Below are 27,566 nucleotides of genomic sequence, written 5' to 3'. Positions count from 1 at the left end.
TCTTAGCGAGGAGTAGGGGACGCTTGCCTCCGTCGTAGCTAGCCGATCTCAGCGTTCGCGAAAAGTTAATCTTCTATCAGCATAAAATTTGAGTGGGAGATATATGATGACACGAGGAAGACATCATAGTAACTTCTGTGCATAAGTGAGGTCGAATTTATTACGTTTCCTTAAAAGTTCATGCGTAAACCAAGGTCAATTGCGTAAACGCTGGGTTCAACTTTGATACCCTGTGAGGATGCGGCTTGCGTTTCGCCCAATGAAGTCACAAGAAGCGGACGTTTGGCAAGCAAAATACGTGTAAGGCTCCACATAAAAAAATTTCAGTTTTAGTTCACTGGTACTAGACGGGATTATTGAAATTGAGCTCAAACACGCACTCGTGGGGTGAGGTGACTAAGCCACGATACGTTTGCATACGCACGCACAATATCCGGTGTTTCGGGAACCAAGGAAAGTTCCCCGGTCTTCGTTTTGAATCACTCGAGAATGAGTGTATTGTATGTTCGTGGAAAGTCAGATAATCGAAAACGCAAGCAGCGCGTTCGGTCACGGCGTGATAGCATGAGATGAAGCTGCTCAGTAGAAACCAAAACTGAGTGGCCAACTAGTTCCCAGAGTGCACTGCGTGGTATTTCGCCGCGATGGGGCGCGTGGGTTTTGGAAGAAGTCCATTGGAACTATTTGTCTATTTTCACGAATTAAAAAGTGTATTAACAACTTTTACTTAAATATCCGACCGATCGTTACGATCAGACTTGGGAAGTAATCCGTTACAAGTAATGAATTACTTGTAATCCGTTACTTTTTAAAGTAGTTTTGTAATTGCCACGTTACTATTTTTCGAAAGTAATTTGTAATGTAATTTCGTTACAAAATATTGGTAACAGATTACTTTAGTCACTCGTTATTTTTCAAAAAAATATAAGCATAATGCAGTAACTTGAGCAATACGAGCAGAACATTCAGCAGCATAAAGAGAGCAAGTTCAACAAAATAGAAAACATCAGGAAGGGAAGAATAACCAAAAAGAAAACACGATTTTTTGTATGACCTGTCGCAAGAACCACTAGAAAAATGGGCAGGGCACATACAAATATAAACAAAAGACAAAGATCAAGTAAGAACAGCGACGGAGAGCCGAGTAGGCTCTCCGTCGACTTCCATCTTGTTTTTCTACTTCTCCCGGGCAGAAGAAAGCTCTTTGTGTTCGTTTGTTCTTGTCTTTTACACCATTTCACCCATTCCAACTTCTTCGACGTCTCCCGCCACCTGCACAGACATCAAACGCGAGTCCGTACCCCCTCGATGCGCGGGTTCACAACTCGCGTAACAGACGATGTAGCCTCGCGCGAGGGGGTTGAATTATCTTTGTCTTTAATGTGCGCTACAGTATTCTAGCACACTCTTGAGGCACGGCTGAAAAGCACCTGGTGTTAGGCTAAGAGCATCGTCTTTGATTGTACGGACGATACTTCTCTTGCTTTACTTGTTTGGGCATGGTGGTCGAGTCCACTCCTCACTTATAGTCAGTTGTCAACATAAAGAAGGGGGTGGGGTAGACCATCTAGGGAGTGCTGACAGAGTTAGAAAGAGAAAGAGAGAACGAGTGATGTGATCCTTAGTGGTTCTCAACCATTGATGTTTCGCGGACCCTCTCTGGATCGGCGGAGATTATAGGGGACCCCGTCCGCCGCGAAAAAAGGAAAAGGTAAGTGTTAAACTTGATAATTATTTAATAAATTCATATAACTAAGGGCTAGTGTGGAGTAGACGTCGCTCATTATCAAACACACGAGAAAACTCGTCCAAAATTTGGAATGTTTCTTCTCAATCTGAAAAGAATACGACTTTTATTGCCGAGCTTGAACGATAAGGTAAAGCTTTCCGGACCCCTAGAACGCCTTCCCGGACACCAGAGGGTTCGCGGACCCCCATTTAAGAACCACTGCTTTATTGTTTTGTGAGACCAATGGCCACCGCTTCTCTCGCTTCTTAACCCATCCCCTCCCCTGGCTTTCACGAATATTGGTATGAAAGTGAGAACCGATGAACGATTGATATCCGGTAACCGCCATTTTTCTCTGACTGGTCGCGTTTTCGGTCATGGAGTCTCCGTCGTCTTAATGGCCATCTCTAATGAGATGTTCAAACTTCAGGGCATTAAGGAGAACGGAAACCTAGAGTTTAAGTGTATACTTTGCTTGCCGAAAAACACACATTGTCATCAGCAAGAACAACAAACTCTAATCTACAGAAACACATCAAGGTAAGCTGGGACACCTGCATTCTGCATTGACTATACATTGTAACGTTAGAACAAAGTTTTTCTTTTCTTGTGAATAACAGGCGAAACACCTGAGTAAAAAAGGTAGCAGCGTCTACCTCCGCTCCGAATCTCGTAGCGGAGGTAGACGCCGCTACTGAGCATGCGCACCGCTAGCTTTGTCTGCACAATTCCAGGGATCATTCCCGGAGGCCGTAAGCTAGCGGGATGGCGAATGTGGTTGCAGCTTTCGGTGCCTTGTCAGCTTACAGAGTGCACCATACAGTGTTTCTATTAAATGCAATATTTTATTTGCACAAAGACTACCATAATACGGCCGTATGAGAAAAGAAAAGTTGTGGTTGCGTAACATTTTTTTCTATTGACTTTTTGGATAAGTATGTGAAGAAAGTAACCTTAAAGTAATTTGTAACGTTATGAGTACAGTATAATCCGTTACTTTTCAGCGAAAGTAATTTGTAACGATAATCCATTACATTTAAGGCTCGGTAATTTGTAATTGTAATTCATTAGATTTTTTAAGTAACGAGCACATATCAGGTCATGATTAGCCCCCCCCCCCCCCCCCCCCCCCCCAACTATGTCTCCCTGGCCGTATAATTCACCTGCCCAAACCGCGTAAGTGTAGCTTTCCCGGCATTCCTTAAAAAAATCTGTTAGTTTTAAAGAAAAAAAAAACTATATTTTCACTTTGTATCCTCGTATTTGAAACACGTTTTCGACGAAAAAAACTTGGTTGAATATCTTTTTTTTTTTTTTAAATACCCTAGGTTCTTGATTTGTTTTGCAGTTTTAAAACACGTTATTTAGACAATAGAGCATTGATTTATCTTGTTTTTTCACACAGCTTGGTATTACTTCCATATAAAATTGGTTTATGTTAAAGGGATACTTCAACGAAATTTGAAATATTCCTGTCGTGTTCAAAAAAAGGTTGAATATGATCCACAATATCCGCAAATGACAATCCCACGTTTTTATTTTAGCCTGGTGGCTGTATTTTTCGTTATAAACGGCCCACTCTGGCAAGCGCTCGGAGAAGGCCCAGCGGAGATCACGTGACATCCAACGCAATCGTGACGTAGGTCGTCTCAAGACGAGCAAAGCTACGGCGAGGCTGACGTCGAGAGAATGGCCTAGTCGTTCAGCCACCGAAGCGGCTGCTTTTGTACGAACTTTAAGTCACGGGTTAATCTTCTGCAATCTTGTAGGGGGACAATAGCGACTTCTGCGGCACACAAAAGGCATTCTCGGAAAGAGGGGAGTTCCCCCTTCCCCTCTTCTCTCGTCGTGGCCGGAGACGAGACAACCTCCGTCACTAGCTGTCAGGGTTCCTAGACGGGCTTTTCAAGCGAGGCGTTAGCGACATCCACCAGGTGCTCTTCGCTAATCGTTTAATTCGTTTTAAAATTCCTTTTCGTGACTTTTTTAACAAGATATTGGTATGTTCGATGTGATGCGGCATTTTTGAACACATATAGACCAAAAAATGAGCGCCGAAATTTCGTTGTAGTATCCCTTTAAGTTGTGTTTTTTGTTGTTGTTGTTGTTGTTTTTTTTCATCCCACACACATTGGCTTACCGTCGCAAAGGCCAGGAAGAACATGCGCTCTGAGTTTATTTCCGGCAGGCTTTTAAAAACCCAGTCGGTCGCCCCGAGAGAACGGCTCTTTCGCATAATTTTGCGAAACACCTGCAAGATAATAAAGTACTTAGAGTACTTTTCAAGTGTCCATTTTTTTCTTCTTATGAAACAATTGTAAAAACCACAGGGCTGATTATGACTCAATGCAATAGCATTTATTGTTGCACATACGGGAACCTGAATTTGTTTGAGTCAGGGGAACCTGCATTTGTTTATAGGTACCGTGACGTGGTGCAACGCATCAATTTTCCCACCAAATTTTGCGGGGAAAGGGTATAAAGCGTCGAAAGAACACGGACCGAGACAAGAAGAAAACAACGACGCAGGGCGCGCTCTCAACGGAAGTTTATTCGAAAAGTACACGCTATAATTCCCAACGGGAACGCACAGTATTCAATCAATCCCTGCCCATCTCACGTTTTAAGTACTCATACTCGTCCGTAGATAGGGCCAGAGACGTTTTGCTGACGCACTTGGATAAGTATGAGTACCTAAAACGTGAGCTGGGCAGGGATTGATTGATGACCGTGCGTTCCCGTTGGGAATAATAGTGTATACTTTTTCGAATAAACTTCAGTTGAGAGTGCGCCCTCTGTCGTTTTCTTCTTGTCTCGGTCCGTGTTTTTTCCTGGCTTTATACCCTTTGCAATGTACCAACTGGCCCATCTAAGCACGTTTATGCGGGGCACCTGAATGAGTGCATAGGTAATGACGTCAATTTTTCCGCCATATTTAGCGAGAAACTGAATCGGTGCATAGGCCGTGATGTCAATTGTTCTGCTGAATTTAGCGGGGAACCTAAATTTGTGCATAGGTCGTGACGTCAATTTTTCCACTTAATTCAGTGGGGAAACTGCATTGGTGTTGAGGTCACGCGGCGTCAATCTCTCAGCTAAATCTAGCGGGAAAACTGTGGGAGGAGGGAAGGGTATGTAGGAGGGGTGTGTACCGAGGAGGAGGAGGGAAGGAGGACGAGGAGGTCATGAGGAAAAGGAGGGGTGAAGAGGAGGAGGAGGACGGGATGAGGAGGAACAGGAGAGGTGGGGGAGGGGAAGGAGGAGGGGAGAAGGAAAGGGTACGGAGGAGGGGCATACCCTCCCTCCCGTACCCTCCGCTCCTCAAGAGATGTGCTCTAATTTCGCACTACAGAGATTTGTAAACAGAAACGAAGTGAAAAAAAAAACTATATCTTTTTCTTTTTTTTTTTTGCACATGAAATATATAGCTACTCGTGGTTGAAACCTCAAATTTCGCCTAAATGTAGAACTAGCGTAAAATCTAGCGTAAAACTATCAGGTGTAAACTTCTCCTGATATCGTAAAATACGGTCGAGCAGTAAAAACTGTAAAAATTCTAGAAATTCCAGAAATTCTAGAAACCACAGAGCTGTACCCTGTTTTCTTTTTGTAGCTGATTTAAATATTTCATTAAAGATTTATTTATATTTACGGAACTTTGCAATTCCGCTAAATTTAGCCGGGAAACATTTTCGTGACGTAAGTTTTTCCGCTAAATTTAAGGGAGAAACTCTATCCGTGGCCAGGAAATCGGATACCCATATAGCTGAAAATCTTGAGTACTAGTTTAAAAATTCTATCGCATTAAAAAGTCACGACGGTTATTAATTTACTTTTCATTTTTAAATTTTTACTCATATTTTCTTGTTCTTGTTTGGAAACGATGTCAGAATAAAAGGGCAAACTATACCGTCATTTTTTAGGACATCAAAAATAAGCTATACGTTACCGAAACCTCAAATTCCGCCTCAATGTAGAACTAGAGCTAAGGGCAACGTGTCAAGAATTTAAACACTAAAGGCTGAACCACATAGGACGTATTTGCGACGTATTCACGGGGCATCGGGACGAGCGCTTCCTCGACGCTTCGAGGTCGGCGTAAATACGCGCGTATTCGGCGATCCGGCCGTGACAGATCTCGGCGCTTGGGCGTATTTCGGCATGGTGTATCCGGAGGCGTAAGGCGCGGTGCCGGCCAATCAGCTCCCGAGTTAACAGCCGGAACTTACTTGAGGATCGGCTCGCCTAACGAAATCGATATATCTCTTTGAACAGAGGATAAACGACTGAGACAGAACAGAAGGACATACCCTCTATGCTGCGGGCGATGTGAAAAAAAAAATTATAAAAGGAAGGGTTTTGAGCAGGGATTGCGGCCGTCCTCCTGTAGGACTTCTTGGCAACGGCGATTGCAAAAAAAACATTTATGAAACAGGCGTTAGCAAATTAGGCATTTGTGGTTGATCAGCATTTAGTTATTTCTTTCCCCTTGCCAAACGGAATAATATAGCAGCCGATCTACACTTTCTCTCCTTCCATGAAAGGCGCTAGCCGGGCTACACTGCACTAAACGCCGAGGAGACGTCAACGAAAAGTGTTGTGTGTGGTTTGGCGACCTTCCCCTCTTCCATTCTGTGAAAAAAACGCCCGCCAAATGTTGTGATTACGCCCGCTGAAACGCGCGTAAATTCGTCGAGAATACGCCCTATTAGCCCCGAGAGCGAGCACAAGCGTCGCTGCGGTCGCCGCGCCCGGATTGGGTGAGGTGTACTGTGACGTCAGGGCGAGTACTCCGCTCCGCGATCTCGCGTCGGCTCGCCTCCCAGCACCGGTTGCCTGGTTTGGCGTTGTGTGCCGCAAGCTCTTCGAGGAGCTGGACTTCGTTTACCCGGTGTGCAAGACGTCGAGTTAGGCCGATATTGACGTGCTTCCGTACATTTTATAAGCCTGCTTGTCCCTTTTACCTTTAAAATTGCGTTACAAATCCCGAAAGCTATCGGCGGAGGCAATTCCGCCGATGAACCTCCCCGTCCGTCCACACGACACAAGGCAAACTTGCGAGAGGTCGGTGAAGCGATGGCGCAAGCGTTTCAGACGCTGGAATTCTGTTCCTTGCACGTTTATGATTTAAGACGATATTACATCCCGCTTTCAAGGCATTTGAAGTGGCATTTATATCATGGGCGTTTGGGTGGTCGGCAAGTTAGCTCGCGACCCTGACTCTGCGGTGGCACTCTGCATGCGCTGGTTCGCAGATGTTTTCTTTGAAGTGCTCATGGAACAGGGTTGTTTTACATAAATGTAGCTTCTTCGTGAATTAATTATATAGTTTATACACGTATGCACGCATATTTCTTAGAAGCTGCACACTTACTGCAAATTAGTTTGTATGGTAGCAGCAAAAACGGCCAAATTGCCCCCAGTTGTCTATGATATGTATTGAACTGCCAAACTATGCACGGCAATAGTGCCGTAATATGGAATGTTTGTACTTTTTCCTGACATTCTTTATTCCAGCCTATTCCGAAAATACACCGTTTAGTTTGAATTGTTATTTCCAATTAAAAAAGACACTGCTGCAGGTCCCCAAACGCTTCCTCAGCCTCCAAACTCCCTACAGCTGGACTCTCTGACAACAGAGGAAAACAGGAGTAAAAGCAAGCATTCGAACGTCTGTCCAGTGGTAGATGCAGCACTAGCAGCAGAAAATTTAGAACCTGTGAAGGGCGACAGTCTACGTGAGAAAAGTTTCTGGTATTTTAGCTTCAGGACAATTCGATTTAAGTAAAATCTCAATTTTAGGGCTTAAGGGGCTAATAACGAGGTAGACACCTTCGCTTACGTTTGTTATACATTAATTGAGGGTTGATCCACAAATACCACCCGTGTAGTCCATTGAAATACTATCCGAATCCAGCAAAGGTCAAACGCAACCGCTGTATATAATAAATGTTCCTTGTTTTTTTTTTTTTTTACTTTGCCCCTGCACTTGGGCTGTCTTACTTGTGATTTTTTCTTGATGGCTTAGACTGTATTTAACATGTTGCTCGAGCAGCATGCAGCTTTTCTGCTTCGGCGATCTTGTTTAAAAACAGAGATACAAAAAACAAAAATAATAATATACATAACCTGCCAATTCATTCAGACCATCAGCAGCATTTATTGTGCGAGATGTAAATCTATAGTGACGCTCCTGCAATTGTGGCCATATTTCTTTATTTTCATATACCAGCTGTGATTCATGCGTTGCCTGCCCTGTCAACCATGTTTAAAATGTTGGTTGAAGCTTCGCCTGTAGCTGCAGGCCGTACCTCAATAAAGGTTCATATAAAAATTTACCCTTCCTAGGAAAAACACGCAAAAAGAAAATAAAATAGAAACGAGCGCGCCGTCAGCTAGCGTCGTCACAGCCTCCACAGGGCGAGCGGGCCGAGTCGGGGAAAAATTCTCTCCTCGCCGTGACGTCACCCCGGTTCGCCGTAAGGGGGCGCCACGCGAACTTCTCGGGGCTAATATGGGTCCGCCTTGAGAGTATCAGGCGTAAAATTCTCTTGATACCGTAAAATACTGTCGTGCAGTTGAAATTGCGTAAACCACACGATTGCACCCTGTGTGTGTCTTTTTTTCTTTTTTTTGTATAATTTACTAATTTTTTTTTTTTTTTTTAATTTTGCTAAATTTATCGGAATTGCAAAATTCTGCTAAATTTAGCAGGAAACTGTTTTCGTGGACAAGAAACCAGATACCCATGTAGCTGGAAATCTTGAGTAGTAGCTTAAAAATTCTATTGCATTAAAAACATACGACAGCTTCTACTTTACTTCTCATCGTCCATATTTTTATTCATACCTCTTTTTTTTTAACGAAGTTAAAATAAAAGGAAAAGTATACCTTCGCAGATCAAAGATAAGCTACACGTTGTCGAAACCTCAAATTCCGCCTCAATGTAAAACTAGAGCTATGGTCAAGATGCCAAACTTTGAAAACATCAGACGTAAAATTCTCCCGATACCGTAATATATACTGTCGAGCAGTAACAATTGTTTCCGCTGCGTCTCTCAGATGGCCTCACTGACGGCGGCAAACATCATCAAATAGTGAGGCCGTTTTCGCTTCTCCGGTCGTCACTGCTTGTGATCGACAGCGACACCATTTGAAGGACACACCCGAAGACAGGCGTACTCGGCCTGCTTCTTCTACCCAAAAACTTTTTCTCATAGAAATAATGAGTTAGAACTGTATCCTCTTTTAAGAAAGCGACGTAATTACTACTTCTATTTTTTTTTCAGCAGAACTTATACGTTTCTAAACGTTATCCTACCGCTAAAGCTCAATTCAAATAAAGTCTCAGCTTTCAGAAATGGCTATATACTATATAGTTCATTTTTGAAATGAGAAACCCATGGCTCGTTTTTGCCTTGTCCAAACATTTTATACATTAGAGGCAATGTTCACCACGCGTTATTTAACTAAACTAATAAAAATATAACTGAACAAAGACACAGCCGAGTTGGTGCTAGAACATTGCCATAAACCAAGTGTACACCAGAAAGAAACTTTTGAGCCCAAAAAACAATCTCTGCCCAAACTAAGATTACCATTTCGCAGGAAACAAAACGTTCATTGTTTACAGCTTTTGCACGTAAAATTCCAAACACTGCCTCAAGTTCTTTTTCTTAAGAACACGACAACCGGAGACATTAAAAACGATCCCCAGACGATAGGAAGAACAAGAAAATACGCAAATTTCGTTGTAAAAAAACAAAAACAAAAATCCTTGATCTGCAGTGTTTATAAGACAAAACAAAACGAAGAACATTCGGAAACTATAATTTTCATTCTGCCAAATATATTGTATTAAATCTTAAAAATCGTCCAATGTGCATAGGTTTGACCACGTGAGAAACGAAAGCGTAAAGACGCAGACTAGTTTTTACACGATATTAGTGTTTTACTTAAGAATGACAAAAACAAACAACGGCACAGCCCCAAATAACGTTGTTCCTGGGGGTCCCCTTTATTTTTGCTCAGTTTAGCGTTCAACCTAAATAATGACGTGGACGCCTGGCATGAGCTAAATCCGTACTTTCACATTTCCTTCTATGTAGAAGATACCCTTTATCATTAAAACTATACTCACCCGGTAGGCCACAGGAAGAGCTGCGTTATCCAGCATATTCTCCACGTTGCTCGCATAGGAATTAATCTTAATTAAAAGAAAAAAAAAGTTTCGCTCATAACTCTCGAAGAGCAAGCTAATTTCCAAGGCCCACAGTTACGTGCATATACGCCGGGCTGCATACATTCCTTTAATGCATCACCTAACCAACCACAATAATTGAATAATTCTCTAACTACAGCGGCAGACAAAAAATAAAAAGGCAATACAACTGATGTAATGAGCACGACGAAAATAACCCCGGGATCTGGGTATTGAACCCGGGACCTGTCCAAGGTCCCGGGTTCGATACCCGTACCAGGCGGATTTTTTTCGGTCGCGCACCAGTCACCTAGCTGTGTTTGGAGATTTGTGTTTGCCCTCTGTTCCCCTTGTTTCCCTTCTTCGGGGATTAGTTTCGTCATTCTTGTCCAGCTAGCTTGCAACTTTGCATTGAATGGCATTATAAAAAATAGTAATCAGCAAGCCGTATTTTTAAAGTGGTATTTTGTGCAGAAAATGCGCTTACAAGAAAGATCGAAATGAGACGCGACTCCCAGTGGCAGTTTGTATTGTGCTTGGTTTCTCCCAATCGTGCTACACATGTCTTTTCACCTCCCGAAGCATTGTTTATAAGCGGTTTTGATCGAACTCACTTTACATAAATCGGAAGTTAAATAAATATGCACTGCTGCCATACTGCAATTTATCACAAATATTCGGCTAGGTCTGACACTTTCTTTTTACTCTTTTGAAGCAATGCCTCCATTATTAAAAGCTAAAAAATGCACAATAAAAATTCGCTATGAGTCAGTATGAACGTCAACCTTTTTCATTTCGAAGTAAAAACAAAAAAAAACGTTGTAAACATTTGGCAGAAAAAATAAAGACTAAAGTAAATTTATTTTTATGTTACTCCCGTTCACTCTTCTGACTCGTTAATTGTCTCAATGACCCACAGCAACTTTTGTTTTGCAAAAACATTAAAAATGCCTAATTTCATATCAGTCGTTAAGGTCTTAATTATTTTATTTTTACTCTTCACTGCAAGTTGTTGCTGTTTTCTTTTTAACATAAATATAACACGTTGTCGCATCTTCGTGAGAAATTACACTGTCAACGCATATGCGATACCTGAATTTTGCGACTTTGTTTTCGAGTGCGCTTGGTTGATATATTTGGCCCCACGCGGAATTTTCCCGCCCTCGCCGTGCGCACCTGAGTCCCGTAGATGTGCCCGTACTGGTGAAGAAAGCAGTTTTGTTTGTTGCCGAACTCGGTATGCGTTAATCTATCCCACGGCTTCTTGATGGATCTTGGATGTTTATAGAACGGACCTGCGATGTAGAGGTGAGCATTACATTAAACATGTCGTAAAAGTGGAGTATACCGCAAGTTGTCACTCTCGAGATATATAGAAACCGCAGAAATCACCGCTGACGAAAAAGGCCCGTATTATTTCTCGTGCCACTTGGAAGCCGAAACGTGCCATGTCCACGGGCCTAAAACAAGAACGAGGTGAACATCGCAGAGAAATTAACGTCCGATACTCGAAGAAAGACCGATTCGTAAAGGAGGTAAAAACTTTAGTTGACAGCGATGATGAGGCGCAACATCTGTTTAGACCTCAAAATTCAGTCTGCGCTGTGGCATTACGCAATGCAAGCATGGCGCTTTGCATTGAGTAATGCAGCTGCGCAGACTTAATTTTTAGGACTAAACGGATGTTCTGCCTCATCATTTGCTCAGCTGATTTCGTAGATCGCAGAGATTGGCTCTTCGAGTGTTTTGCGGGTAAGTAGACGCGCAGACATTTCTTAGAGTGAGATATAAGCAATCTCCTTTTTTTATACATTTATATCACACAACCTGAGAACAAATTCCAACGATTTTGTTTTTCTTTAGTTTTTAGAATTTATTCAGCCGTTATGTTAAACATAAACCTTTATGAAGTTTAACAAATTAAGTAATTATACTGCAGTATTTTGTTTTTCAATAAGAGAACTTGAATAAAAAAGACGAAATTTAAGAAGGTTAGCTTACTAAGAAAAGTTACCACACATAATGCAATAGAATCTGGCAGCTCAGATCAAGAAAGCAACCGTCTTTTGTGAGACGTGTGTAACGAATCCGTATACAAATTCAATAGAAGGGGTCCTTACGGTTGGATGCTTGTGTAGTACAGTGGACTTTGGAGTATTCCGAAAGGGATTGCTGCATCAAAAAGTATGCAAGCATTTGGTCAAGGGTCAATTGACAGAAGAAACAGGCGCCAGGACGTCGTAAATTACCTCCTTGGAGGTGAAGTTAAACAAAGATAAGGTATATTTATGATTGCCGAGATTTTCACTCAAACGTACTCTCTGCGTAGGCTCAAACACAGCGAAAATATATTCAAAGTTCTAAATCTGGATTATTGTTTTGTGCGCAAAACATTTGTTGAAAAGAATCGGGTGCTGATAATTTCTGTCACTCTCCTTACTATGATAACGTTCGATGACGACAATGCGCAAGAAATATTTTTCATCATAGCAGTCAATCTGAGGTTCATATTCATGTAACTCGTAAAGTCCAAATTCTATGACCACTGCAATTTTATACCCGCAGCAAAAAAAAAAAAAAAACACTCCCCAATATTTGAGCGTTATGGTGTCGTTAATGTCTTGCTTTGTGTGATATTTTGGTTCGATACTACATATTTTTCTTAAGAAACACGCGACTCCTTGGCGAAAACATTTTGATGCAGTCTCTTCTCGCCGTACTCCAGTGTCTGAACCCCACTAAAATAAGCATATTTTCCTTTCTTCCGACACTTATATGTATTTTTTAACCGTTAGTTTCCAGGATAAACTCGATATATTTGTGGACCGCTTGTCATCAACCGTCTAGAGAGTCTGCCATGTACGGTAATATACGTGACGTCACCTTCACGCAGACATGTACACATTACCAAAAAAAAATGAACTAAGTACCGCTACTTGTTACTCGCTCAAAACTTGACTAAATACTTTACTCGTCACCGATTCTCAAAAGAAACAAGTCACTTCACCTCAAATGTATCGATTTACCTTTCTCATTACTCTGACGACCAAATACACAACTGGATTTGTTATATATATTTTTTTTTTCAATAGTGCCATACCTAAGCAGTAGCTTCACCTTGAAGCTTTCATCAGTTATGTATCCCCACTTTCTTGAGACGCTGAAGAGTCGTTCTACTAACGCGCTCAAAGGAACGGCAGTGTTGTGCTTAAGGAAGAGCTGGTGAATCCGGGATTCCCCTCTCTCTCTTGTTCGCTCTGCTTATAAAGTTCGAAGTTGACAATGGGTGATGTATGTGCCTTGCCACGTTGGCGAGCTCCGGGTTTACATTCGGACTGTACACGATTCTAGAATATTCAACTGTTCAACAACGATCCTTTTTGGGTTCTTTGAGTGAAGTATATTCCCAGCTGCAGAGTTCGACTGACTTGTTCAGCGATTAGTTGTTTTTCGGGCTGCCCATTCGCCTTTCTCGCGATAGACGCATATTCGGGTTCGAATTAAAGCGAGGCTGTTTAAACGTTTCTGTACTCGGTATACTCCTCAAAAGTAACGAAATACCGTTGCTCGTTACTTGGTCTTGAAAGTAACTAAGTACGTCACTCGTTCTTTTTTTTTTCTAAAAAAAGTAACTAAATACGTTACTCGCTACCGAAAAAAGCAACTCGTTACTAGTAAGGCGTTACGTACATGTCGACCTTCACGTCACCATTAATGCAAGGGATGTACGAAGGCAGGCAAGCTTTCGTCTCAAAGAAAGAACGACTGAGAAAGCGTAGCGTATCAGACGTAATTAGCCCCTGATTGGTTACGTCAATTACAACCTTCTTGTCTTGTTACAGATTGGGAATGACAGAAATGGGAAGTAAACAAAAAAATCTAACTATGCACACAGTAAAACTTTAAACCTTGTAGTACATATTATTCGGATAAAAAGACTCGCGTCCAGAATAATCTAACATTTTTTTTTTATTTCAATGTCACATCCCGTTTAAGACTGTGGCAGTAATAAGCTGAACGAATCATGTATTTATTCGAACCTTCAGATCGCAATATTGCTCGTTAAGGGAAGCATCAAACATCACCGCGGGTCATAAGCGAGCGAAAACTCTACAAAAAGAAAGTAAAGATGTCACTTCACCCAACGTCTTAAAGTCGTGGTTAAAATAGACGCTCGGCTTCAGAAACGGCACTTCCCACCTGCGAGAAAAGAAAAACGGCACAATTTTGTTAACCGCCATTCAAACAATAGGTGTAAACTGTACTGTTAAAACATTTGTAATTATTTTCATTAAAATACCGAACAGTGTCAGCACTTATCTTTCTCTCATGGAGCACGCAGTGCTGGTGAATCACTGGGGTCAAAGAAAAAAGGCCACGAATGCCAATGCCCGCCCCGAACATTGACATATGTGCCCGGAAATTCAGGCTGAACTCTGCGGCACGTAAAACATTGTGCTCGCCATCACACTCGTACACGCAACGCTATACACCTTTTCCACAAGGGCGCAGCCATCTTGAATGTCGTCCCTTCTGGTATGCGGTAAAACATCGTTTTGATCTCTCCACGCCGCTGGAAGGTGTTTACGAAAAAGGCGTGATTGTCACACATTCTTGTTTTGCCTCACCTATATTTTTTCACAAATTCCAAGTGGAAAGGTTTTATTTATTTTTTTTTTCGCATAGCGGATACGGAACCCACGTGGCTGAGAAGGACAGGAAGCAGAAAACGCCTATATACAAACAGCGGTTATAAGCAGCAACTCGTCGCTTTCCTCGGTAACAAAGTAAACACCATCCGTTCTTGCGAGCAAAATAGGGGATTTTAGGGAACCGCTTTGCACATCCGGTACGGTACGACAGGTCCTCCGGTGCGGACTGCGCAGATGCGTGTCTTCTGTGGTAGCGCACGCGCAGTTCGTACAGGAGGGCCCATCGTACCATATCGGATCTGCAGAAATGGATTCCCAAAAACTCTCTAATAGGGAGTTTTAGGGAATCGTTTTTAACATCGATACGGTACGGTGTGCCCTCCGGTACGAACTGCGCGTGCGCTACCACAGAAGACACGCATCTGCGCAGTTCGTACCGGAGGGCCCATCGTACCATATCGGATCTGCAGAAACGGATCCCCCAAAATTCTCTAATTGGGAGTTTTAGGGAATCGTTTTTAACATCGATACGGTACGGTGTGCCCTCCGGTACGAACTGCGCGTGCGCTACCACAGAAGACACGCATCTGCGCAGTTCGTACCGGAGGGCCCATCGTACCATATCGGATCTGCAGAAACGGATTCCCAGAAACTCTCTAATAGGGAGTTTTAGGGAATCGTCTTGGCACATCGATACGGTACGGTGGGCCCTCCGGTACGAACTGCGCGTGCGCTACCACAGAAGACTCGCATCTGCGCAGTTCGTACCGGAGGGCCCATCGTACCATATCGGATCTGCAGAAACGGATCCCCCAAAATTCTCTAATTGGGAGTTTTAGGGAATCGTTTTTAACATCGATACGGTACGGTGGGCCCTCCGGTACGAACTGCGCGCGCGCTACCACAGAAGACTCGCATCTGCGCAGTTCGTACCGGAGGGCCCATCGTACCATATCGGATCTGCAGAAACGGATCCCCCAAAATTCTCTAATTGGGAGTTTTAGGGAATCGTTTTTAACATCGATACGGTACGGTGTGCCCTCCGGTACGAACTGCGCGTGCGCTACCACAGAAGACACGCATCTGCGCAGTTCGTACCGGAGGGCCCATCGTACCATATCGGATCTGCAGAAACGGATCCCCCAAAATTCTCTAATTGGGAGTTTTAGGGAATCGTTTTTAACATCGATACGGTACGGTGTGCCCTCCGGTACGAACTGCGCGTGCGCTACCACAGAAGACTCGCATCTGCGCAGTTCGTACCGGAGGGCCCATCGTACCATATCGGATCTGCAGAAACGGATCCCCCAAAATTCTCTAATTGGGAGTTTTAGGGAATCGTTTTTAACATCGATACGGTACGGTGGGCCCTCCGGTACGAACTGCGCGCGCGCTACCACAGAAGACTCGCATCTGCGCAGTTCGTACCGGAGGGCCCATCGTACCATATCGGATCTGCAGAAACGGATCCCCCAAAATTCTCTAATTGGGAGTTTTAGGGAATCGTTTTTAACATCGATACGGTACGGTGTGCCCTCCGGTACGAACTGCGCGTGCGCTACCACAGAAGACACGCATCTGCGCAGTTCGTACCGGAGGGCCTATCGTACCATATCGGATCTGCAGAAACGGATTCCCAGAAACTCTCTAATAGGGAGTTTTAGGGAATCGTCTTGGCACATCGATACGGTACGGTGGGCCCTCCGGTACGAACTGCGCGCGCGCTACCACAGAAGACTCGCATCTGCGCAGTTCGTACCGGAGGGCCCATCGTACCATATCGGATCTGCAGAAACGGATCCCCCAAAATTCTCTAATTGGGAGTTTTAGGGAATCGTTTTTAACATCGATACGGTACGGTGGGCCCTCCGGTACGAACTGCGCGCGCGCTACCACAGAAGACTCGCATCTGCGCAGTTCGTACCGGAGGGCCCATCGTACCATATCGGATCTGCAGAAACGGATTCCCAGAAACTCTCTAATAGGGAGTTTTAGGGAATCGTCTTGGCACATCGATACGGTACGGTGGGCCCTCCGGTACGAACTGCGCGCGCGCTACCACAGAAGACTCGCATCTGCGCAGTTCGTACCGGAGGGCCCATCGTACCATATCGGATCTGCAGAAACGGATCCCCCAAAATTCTCTAATTGGGAGTTTTAGGGAATCGTTTTGGCACATCGATACGGTACGGTGGGCCCTCCGGTACGAACTGCGCGTGCGCTACCACAGAAGACTCGCATCTGCGCAGTTCGTACCGGAGGGCCCATCGTACCATATCGGATCTGCAGAAACGGATTCCCAAAAACTCTCTAATAGGGAGTTTTAGGGAATCGTTTTGGCACATCAATGCGGTATGGTGGGCCCTCCGGTACGAACTGCGCGTGCGCTACCACAGAAGACTCGCATCTGCGCAGTTCGTACCGGAGGGCCCATCGTACCATATCGGATCTGCAGAAACGGATTCCCAGAAACTCTCTAATAGGGAGTTTTAGGGAATCGTTTTGGCACATCGATACGGTACGGTGGGCCCTCCGGTACGAACTGCGCGTGCGCTACCACAGAAGACTCGCATCTGCGCAGTTCGTACCGGAGGGCCCATCGTACCATATCGGATCTGCAGAAACGGATTCCCAAAAACTCTCTAATATAGAGTTTTAGGGAATCGTTTTGGCACATCGATACGGTACGGTGGGCCCTCCGGTACGAACTGCGCGTGCGCTACCACAGAAGACTCGTATCTGCGCAGTTCGTACCGGAGGGCCCATCGTACCATATCGGATCTGCAGAAACGGATTCCCAAAAACTCTCTAATATAGAGTTTTAGGGAATCGTTTTGGCACATCGATACGGTACGGTGGGCCCTCCGGTACGAACTGCGCGTGCGCTACCACAGAAGACTCGTATCTGCGCAGTTCGTACCGGAGGGCCCATCGTACCATATCGGATCTGCAGAAACGGATTCCCAAAAACTCTCTAATAGGGAGTTTTAGGGAATCGTTTTGGCACATCGATACGGTACGGTGGGCCCTCCGGTACGAACTGCGCGCGCGGTACCACAGAAGACTCGCATCTGCGCAGTTCGTACCGGAGGGCCCATCGTACCATATCGGATCTGCAGAAACGGATTCCCAAAAATTCTCTAATTGGGAGTTTTAGGGAATCGTTTTGGCACATCGATACGGTACGGTGGGCCCTCCGGTACGAACTGCGCGTGCGCTACCACAGAAGACTCGCATCTGCGCAGTTCGTACCGGAGGGCCCATCGTACCATATCGGATCTGCAGAAACGAATTCCCAAAAACTCTCTAATAGGGAGTTTTAGGGAATCGTTTTGGCACATCAATGCGGTATGGTGGGCCCTCCGGTACGAACTGCGCGTGCGCTACCACAGAAGACTCGCATCTGCGCAGTTCGTACCGGAGGGCCCATCGTACCATATCGGATCTGCAGAAACGGATTCCCAAAAACTCTCTAATAGGGAGTTTTAGGGAATCGTTTTAACATCGATACGGTACGGTGGGCCCTCCGGTACGAACTGCGCGCGCGCTACCACAGAAGACTCGCATCTGCGCAGTTCGTACCGGAGGGCCCATCGTACCATATCGGATCTGCAGAAACGGATTCCCAAAAACTCTCTAATAGGGAGTTTTAGGTAATCGTTTTGGCACATCAATGCGGTATGGTGGGCCCTCCGGTACGAACTGCGCGTGCGCTACCACAGAAGACTCGCATCTGCGCAGTTCGTACCGGAGGGCCCATCGTACCATATCGGATCTGCAGAAACGGATTCCCAAAAATTCTCTAATTGGGAGTTTTAGGGAATCGTTTTGGCACATCGATACGGTACGGTGGGCCCTCCGGTACGAACTGCGCGTGCGCTACCACAGAAGACTCGCATCTGCGCAGTTCGTACCGGAGGGCCCATCGTACCATATCGGATCTGCAGAAACGGATTCCCAAAAACTCTCTAATAGGGAGTTTTAGGGAATCGTTTTAACATCGATACGGTACGGTGGGCCCTCCGGTACGAACTGCGCGCGCGCTACCACAGAAGACTCGCATCTGCGCAGTTCGTACCGGAGGGCCCATCGTACCATATCGGATCTGCAGAAACGGATTCCCAAAAACTCTCTAATAGGGAGTTTTAGGTAATCGTTTTGGCACATCAATGCGGTATGGTGGGCCCTCCGGTACGAACTGCGCGTGCGCTACCACAGAAGACTCGCATCTGCGCAGTTCGTACCGGAGGGCCCATCGTACCATATCGGATCTGCAGAAACGGATTCCCAAAAACTCTCTAATAGGGAGTTTTAGGGAATCGTTTTGGCACATCAATGCGGTATGGTGGGCCCTCCGGTACGAACTGCGCGTGCGCTACCACAGAAGACTCGCATCTGCGCAGTTCGTACCGGAGGGCCCATCGTACCATATCGGATCTGCAGAAACGGATTCCCAAAAACTCTCTAATAGGGAGTTTTAGGGAATCGTTTTGGCACATCGATACGGTACGGTGGGCCCTCCGGTACGAACTGCGCGTGCGCTACCACAGAAGACACGCATCTGCGCAGTTCGTACCGGAGGGCCCATCGTACCATATCGGATCTGCAGAAACGGATTCCCAAAAACTCTCTAATATAGAGTTTTAGGGAATCGTTTTGGCACATCGATACGGTACGGTGGGCCCTCCGGTACGAACTGCGCGTGCGCTACCACAGAAGACTCGTATCTGCGCAGTTCGTACCGGAGGGCCCATCGTACCATATCGGATCTGCAGAAACGGATTCCCAAAAACTCTCTAATAGGGAGTTTTAGGGAATCGTTTTGGCACATCAATGCGGTATGGTGGGCCCTCCGGTACGAACTGCGCGTGCGCTACCACAGAAGACTCGCATCTGCGCAGTTCGTACCGGAGGGCCCATCGTACCATATCGGATCTGCAGAAACGGATTCCCAAAAACTCTCTAATAGGGAGTTTTAGGGAATCGTTTTGGCACATCGATACGGTACGGTGGGCCCTCCGGTACGAACTGCGCGTGCGCTACCACAGAAGACACGCATCTGCGCAGTTCGTACCGGAGGGCCCATCGTACCATATCGGATCTGCAGAAACGGATTCCCAAAAACTCTCTAATATAGAGTTTTAGGGAATCGTTTTGGAACATCGATACGGTACGGTGGGCCCTCCGGTACGAACTGCGCGTGCGCTACCACAGAAGACTCGCATCTGCGCAGTTCGCACCGGAGGGCCCATTGTACCATATCGGAAGTGCTAAAACGGTTCCCTAAAACTCTCTACTATTTTCCGTTCCCCTTTAAGACCGACCGCAGCTGACGTCACAGTCCGATGGAGCCAATCAAGAAGCGGCAAATGCGTGCAACACAAGCCGTGTCTTCGCTCTCTCAACTTGAGTTGTACTTGCGCCGCGATCCAGAAGCTCCGAGAAGGACGAACAATAAGGAAAGTATATAATCGCACTTGATGCTGACTGAATGCGTCTGTTTTATCCGACTGTTTCTATAAAATCTGTTACCACTCGCAAGTCTGGGGATTAGACAAATCAACGAGGTTTGTTAGACTGACTTTTACCTCAATTTTATCGCCTTTTCGTACAGCGCTTTCGTATTTTCTGGACTGCACGTCGACCACCGTCTACTGTAACTCGAAAATTAACTCATATAACACCCACTTTTAGACTAAAGTGGCGCACTTCCTTCGACACTCGTTAAGGGGTAACGGTACATTTTTAGTAGCATGTCCGCTCAGCGTCAACACGAAGGCAGCACTTTTGTGTCAGATATTTTTTTTTTCGCCATTCGCTCTCCGCCTCTTTGCGGAAAGGCAGACGCGCGGGCACTCGTGTAAAAAGCGCGGCTAATATTCTAATAATATCATATTTCAGGTATGCCCGGAAGAATTCATGTACTGCTATACCTAAGCAAAACGCGCAAAATTAAAACGGTCAGGTTCCTCTTTTTTGTTCTGTCTAGAAAGAGGGCATGGAGGGGAGGGGAGGCTGTATTACTTCAAATTAGTAACGGTCTATATTCTTAAAGTGGTCTGCAACATATAAGCCAAACATTACAATTTTTGGTCATTCTGCATCCTTGAAAAAGTTCCCAAAACCACTCAGCGATGTACAGCTGATTACGGAAGTACCCAAACGAGAGTTACGAAGATGCCTTCTCAACGCATACTCTGGGCCGATCCAGTCCTCGACGAGCCACTGCCAATAGTGTTCGCTGAGCGCCGACAGGGTTTTGTGGTAACTCTCCAGAACGTGGTCCATCGTCACATCCGGTACCTGCGGAAGGTTTGTCCCCAAGAGTTATACACAAACTCATGTTTACAAACAAACCAGAGCGCCCTCTAGCAGCGCGCCATTTGCGCCGCGCACGCGCGATGTGGTGTGGGCAAGAAGCGCGCCATCCCACTACACTGTAGTCCCGCGTCAACAAACCATTGGAATGTGGTGTTGTCGGCGTCGGTGTGATTTTCCGTGCTACTTTTCGCGTTCGAATTGTGAACTCTACGTCTTCCTATATACACTCCGTTCCCCTTCAAAGGCCGACGACCAGACTCGAGATTCTGCAAGGCAGAAGATTCTCCTCACCATCGGGGAAGGGGAAACAGGCAACGATGGACAGGGTAAAAGGGGGGAGAGGAGGGAGCGAGAGAAAAGTGGAAAGCGCGAGCTGGTCGTCGGTCTTTAAGCTGAGACCAGAAGCTCCGCCTTTAACGCGAGCTCGCTGACTTTCGCGGTGCTCTGGTTGCGCGTGCCTGAGCGTTCACACTTAGCAAGGGCAGAACGTTCGCACTGAAGGCGGAGCTTCTAGTCTCAGCTTAAAGGTGAACGAAGTACAGCAATGTCGAAAATAATCCCTGGATAAGGGGAACAAGAAGGACAAAGAACAAACACAAATTTCCATACACAGCTAGGTGACTGGGGCGCGACCGAAAAAATCCGCCCGGTCCGGGTTTTTCGTCATTCATGTCCAGCTCGCTTGCACCTTTGCATTTAATTGCATTATAATCATAGCAATGTCTTACTAGTTTAACAGCCTCAGCGGAATTAATGAGGCTCGTTACACCGAAACACTTCGCGTAAATAATGTGAGTGCGGCAATTCATTCCGCGTGAACGCCGCAGGATGGACGCTAAAGCCTGATTCTGCTCATTAGTCTCAGTCGTGACATCGCTGGGGCTGCAAAAGCGTGGACGGCAGATGCGATGCTCGACGTCGATACTGAAAATCGCAAACGGAATCGGCCAGAGCGAACCACGCATACGAAGTCGATGATTGTCACTGGTAACAATGATCAACATATGCTTACACTGAGCCTTCTTACCCCAAACAACCTTGAAACCCATGAGACTTTTTAGGCCTACACTTACATCATATCGCAATTACCGGGTCAGCGTTTGGTCTACGGGTCGCTGTCGTTTGAACGAGCACACGACACTTTTGATAAGCAGATGACAGTTCGAGCGATCAGGCGGCCGTTTCAACTTAAAGACGCAGTGAACGTGCTCCGCGGGTGGTCCGGACAACTTGACAATCTTCCCACGTTCATGTTGAAACAAAACAAATAAATCTAACGACCACAAGTGTCCGTGAATTCAACCCAAAGTGCTTCCCGCACAAGCAATCGCGGTTCGACGACGTATGGTTTTTCCTTTCCACGGCACCTATCCACGTTCTCGGTCGAACCGGGCAGGCAGAAAACACATGAAAACTGATATTTGAACCTTTTCCGGTTCTTTTGGTACAGCCCCCAGTCGCTGCGTTTTGACGAGAAGGCAGGTTTTAGTCTGGTTTCATCTAAAAACAACACAGGAATGCAACCGGCCCGCATGGCGACTTCCGCCCGCACCCCCTGACTAAAAGTTCACCCGAAGCGCCACCGCCGCGGTGTGACGTAAGAGTGTAGTCGGTGTACACCGTTCGCTGTTCGAGTTGTCACCTGCGCGTACACTAGCCCCGTGATGCATTCGGAACATCAAGCAGTCTGTTTGAATCATTGTAAGCTATTGAAGTCTTGTTCACATGTTTTCGTTTGAGTGTGATCGACTGCCTTGCCACAATACCACCTAGACGACGAAGTCTTTGCCTCCCTCCACCCACGTCATCACAAGTAAATCTACACATAGCGCCACCTAGCTTGCGTCAGCATCGCCTTCCGTGCGCCTTGCAGCGTCCCACCACAAGCACAAAAGTCAGCAAGCGGCGTTGCCAAGGCGAACGCGCCTGCATGGCACTTTGCGGTGAGTCTCGTCGAGCTTCGGCGTATTTGCCGCTTGGGGCGGGTCGGGGATCCACTAACGATGACGTCACGAGCAGGCCTTGTCATCTAGGTTACAACCGCTTGCAACCGCTTACGACGAGAAGGCCTATGTTGAGTAGCCATGGAACTCTTCCAATCTGCGTACCGTAATATCCCGAGTCCTCGCCCATTCCCCTGCCGCCTGAAATTCACAAAAAAATGGGGGTGGGCCATGACTAGGTGGGTAAGTACAAAAAGTTTAGAAAAAGCTAGAAAAACGCCTTTTTTCTACATTTATTTAGCACGGCTGCACATGACGCACATTAAGCTCAACACTCGAAAAGCTTCGTTGTTTTAAGCAAGAAATGCTCATGAAATAATGTTTTACTATCGCGAAGTACGTTGCTTACTACGCGCGATTAATAGAGCTGATCGGCATACAGCGCGAACGCTTGTTTCGTAAAAGCACGTTTCTCAAGCCGCCATCTTCCTTCGTTAGGAAAAGAAAAGTCAACAATAGGGAAACCAACGAGGCGAAACGAGTGATCGAGCGAAAAAGGGACGAAGAGCGATGCTAGGCAAACGGGAGAGCCGGCGGTCGCCTTGGCAAATACTTTGGCGTCAGTCAGGCCAAGTCGGGCGCCTCGTCAATGACAAGGAGCAGGCTCTTGCGCAACTTCTTGTTTGGTGCATCCATGCATGCGTCCGTGCGCCGCGTGCAATCCACGCAGGTTTACACCGCTTTGCTGCATGATCGAAATCGGACGCTTTGTCTGTGCGGCTTTCCAGCAAATCTTCATTTACCCCTTGGCTTTGTCTCAAACTTCACATAACCTTAACAACCGGGGTCGCGAAGATCTGGACCTTACACTCCGCGGTTATATTTTGGAATATGGGGGCGTTCGCTGACCTTGCGATCGCTGAATTGGTTACGGCTAGTGTTATCCTTACAACTTTCTTTTTGTCCAAAGAAACTTTCTGTAAGCAAAACAACTTTCATTTTGTTATCTTTATTGCTTTCCTTTCGCACGGATGTACTCCGACTTTGGGGTCGCGAAAATCGGGGAGGAAATGCGTACACAAAGTGAAGTGTCTTTCCTTCCTTCTTTTTACTTTGTCACGGCCGTCTTCCAACCTTAAGGCCCACGGCCTCGTCATTCAGGTTTACTTCGTTTCTGCCTAAGCCCAGTCAGAGCCGACGCTATCAGGTAATAGGACCGATCAAGCAGCGTCAAAAGAGCAAGTCACTAGGTCTCTCCTGTTTTTGATTGGTTCAGTGATATAGACCGCGCACAAAAACATGACGAACACCATGATGGTGCTCATTTGACGCTGTCTGATTTGTCACATCAGCTCGTAGCGTCCTCTGCGTGTGGGCTTAAGGCGAAAAGAATTATAAACTGAATGTTCGGATCGCAGAGTCTGCGTCAAAATATTTGTAGGCGCTTTTTTTAATTCAATATTTGTTTAAAATGTGGGGTGAGCGATGACTCGGGGTGGGGCGATGAGTCTGAATATTACCTATATGAAGCATCAATCTTCACCGTCTGCTTGAATTAATTCTGGCAAAATCATAAGCAACCTTTTCTCATATAGAGTGTAAATGTGACCTCGTAGGTACTGGGAAAACTTCAGCCAAGTGTTACGCAGATCGAAATTGTTCCAGCGCTATTTGATAGATGGCGCCTGCGTATTCTCTCGTCATAAGCGATCATAAGCAATCGTGACGCAGTCGATCAGGGTCAAAAGCAAATATGTGATCCAGCCTTGAGAAAGCAAGCGATATCTGACCCTGATGCTCCTGAAGTGTCTTTGTCAGATAGCACTCTTTAGATCTCGAGATCACGTGACCATTGAAGCACGACACCATTTTACCTTCTCATGGGCTGAACTACTTAAAGACGCGTCACTGCAGTGCAGTAGGCATTCAGAGACCGCCCCCCCTGATACGCCCGAGAATAAACGCAACTCACAATATGATAGAAGGCGGATATGGCGAACTCGTTTTCGACGAAGGAAGGATAAAGGAGGTAGAGTGTAAGCGACGTCATCTGAAAACAAAAAAAAAGCGGGACATTCCAATGTATTTATTAAGTTAAATATTTGATAGAGTGCTGGTGAGATGGTTATGTTAACCGTGATATAAATTAATTCGATTCTAAGGTAAGTGGAAAACCAAAAATTACGAAATGTAAAAAGGATAGGAGAAGGCAGGACAGATACCATCTCTAACTCTGCAGGTTTGATTTACTTTTTTTTAGTACGCGTTTTATTTATTTATATTTTTTCTTTGACTCCAGTATCATCTAAGTTAATTTTGGTTTTCAATAATTATCAATCTTGGCTGTAATAAGCAATACAGAAAGCACATCCAACACCTCTAATGCTTTGAACTAGAAAAAAAGAACATTTTATTGTTTTACTTACAAAACGAAGGTCAAGAAATATGGATTGTTTTCAGTAACCTTATTGGCTACGGCGGCATAGCAATGAAAAAAGCTTAAACCACTAATCTGTTAACTTCACTTCAGTAATTAAATCGGCTAATAGGTATAGTGTCGAGGTTGAGACACGGTTAAGTAGTGCCGAACTGTAAGTATAACTACATCTTTGTAAAGCGCTATTGTTGGTATTCGTATTGACCTTGCAATTCGTCAAGTTTTCTAATACAAATAATCTGACATGTCAACTTTCAAGCTGGCTTAACCACTTCTGTAGCTACAATGCGCTTTGAGACTACAATCAGCCAGTCAACTCTGCATGCCCGCACTAAGCTGCCTCGCGGCGGAAGAGGTCAAAGCGGTGCAGAAGAGCCAGCGATTCACAGGTTTCCAGGAAAGTTTGTTCATAATTTATAAATGAATCATCGCGACATTCTTTTATGCTGCTTGTGTTTTGGTTAATAGCTTTTGCTCTAGATGTTCTCAGGCGTTTTGTGTTTTGATGCATATTTATTGTAGAAGCAAAAACAACAAAAATCGTTCGCGGTTGCGTGTTTCGTAAACATGGCGTTCCGGAGGAGCAGAAGTGGCGTCAGGAATTAAGTTCTTGGCATAGAGTTCGACAGCCACGACGAGGATGATAAGCGTAGATATCCTATAAAAAACAAACGTCCACTTTTGACCAATTAATTGGTGAAGAAATTAGTTGGCGACCAATGAATCGCACGATTAATAGGCAAGTTAAACGATCAATTGCTCCGCATAATTATTAGCCAAAAAGTAAAACGCTCGTTGTAAACAATAATGCAGATGTCATCAATATGCACGAAAACACGAACCTTTTGGTGAATAATTCGTCTGGTCTTCACGTGGATCCAGCTGGAGCGCTGGATAGCTTCGAACACCCGCTCGCTGATGAGGGTGTACTTCTGCTTCACCTGCACAAATCAGTCGTAAGAAAATCCCAAGTGCGAAGCTACGATGAACTGGACTGAACTCTGAAACAATGTCAGAGCACCTATAGTTAGCAATTTGCCTAACAACTTTCAGAAGGAACTGGGAATCTAATAAAGTCGAAAAAACAACCTGCTTCGACTGAAGAAAGCGCCGTGAACCGTTACACACTCTTAAAAATTGTACTTGCGTCTACTTTCCCGCAGGGCATTGGGAAAGCCCATGACCGCAACCTACAAAGGAGCGCGAACAACGAAGACGGAAAAGCGTTATCGCTGGACACCCAATGAAGTCCGCGGTGGGACACTTGGTGTGGCGTGAACCGCGGAAACTCCGGCCTCGCCATTCGCCGAGCTTCCACCGTAGATCGTATCTGAATAGCGCTCAAAGTGCTGTGCGGGAAGTTCATCAGTTATGCAGACTTCGCAACCCAGGAGCGTGTGGAGGGACAACACAAACACAAAGTTTGCTGGCTCTGTCTCCCTCTCACGGGATTTTTGAGATTACATTAGGTGTGACGTTTTGTAAGATGACGTCACGCTCCTAGAAGGCCTACCTGTCCACAGCTCCACCAAAGAATCTTAACATCAATCATTAGCCTGCCTTTAACCAATCTAGTCACTCAGAAGGACGAGTGTCCCAGCAGTAATCCAGTATCAGTGGCAAACGAGGCGTACATCCCTTTCGCCATCGAGACCAAAACTTTTGTCATTGGCATTACTGATTAAAGGCAAGCCGATGACTGCACAACGCTGTGGAAGCCCGAGAGTGAGGGAAGCAAGATGGACAGCACGCAGGGCGTTGAAAACCGTTCTTGTGTGTTATACATTTTCAACAATAAGCCTTGTTTCAAAGTAGGCAACACCCCGGCGCCGAAAATAATGCTGGGAACGGCCTGTATAGACCAAGATGTGGCAGACGACAGAGGAGCCCTTGCTTGAAGGCAACGCTATGGTGCCTGGAACGCGTCTCCGACTGGTGTGATTAGCGTCCTTTCCTGCCACGCGCGCGTCGATTAAAGATGCAAACATTCGACTCTTCCGGACAGCGAACATACTTGATCGACTGAAACACACTTGAGTTCTCATGCAAATGAAGATTGATTGAAAGAATAATTCATAATCGCCCAAATATAACGTTTTTATTTTAGCAACGCAGGTTTTCATAACACAAAACAACTAGCTATGTACCGCATAAAATATTTAATACATATATACCATAACAGTTTTATCGATTTTCTTCTTATCTTAGAGCAGAATTACTTGCTGACATTATTTTTCGTGCGCATGCGAGCTTAGGAAGAGATAGTTTCTATGAGTGGCCCTGA

At 45.4% G+C, this 27,566-nt stretch overlaps 1 protein-coding gene across 1 annotated transcript in view; it reads right to left on the bottom strand.

Annotated features, from left to right (window-relative positions):
• LOC121046096 (neprilysin-4-like) overlaps positions 1-27,566 on the bottom strand; it is an 85,230-nt gene that overhangs the window by 6,486 nt on the left and 51,178 nt on the right. The window contains exons 12-20 of the mRNA XM_042290249.1: positions 26,125-26,223; positions 24,818-24,895; positions 20,778-20,884; positions 14,071-14,129; positions 12,050-12,101; positions 11,322-11,389; positions 11,106-11,224; positions 9,870-9,935; positions 3,870-3,980 (exon numbers count right to left, since the gene is read on the bottom strand). Coding sequence (XP_042146183.1) covers positions 3,870-3,980; positions 9,870-9,935; positions 11,106-11,224; positions 11,322-11,389; positions 12,050-12,101; positions 14,071-14,129; positions 20,778-20,884; positions 24,818-24,895; positions 26,125-26,223 — 759 coding nt within the window. The remainder of the gene's footprint in view (positions 1-3,869; positions 3,981-9,869; positions 9,936-11,105; positions 11,225-11,321; positions 11,390-12,049; positions 12,102-14,070; positions 14,130-20,777; positions 20,885-24,817; positions 24,896-26,124; positions 26,224-27,566) is intronic.

Source organism: Ixodes scapularis, unplaced genomic scaffold (genome assembly GCF_016920785.2).
Source record: "Ixodes scapularis isolate PalLabHiFi unplaced genomic scaffold, ASM1692078v2 PGA_scaffold1__304_contigs__length_218370807, whole genome shotgun sequence".
NCBI lineage: Eukaryota > Metazoa > Arthropoda > Arachnida > Ixodida > Ixodidae > Ixodes > Ixodes scapularis.
Note: the sequence above shows the minus strand (reverse complement) of the source record. Positions and strands in the feature narration are given on the sequence as shown.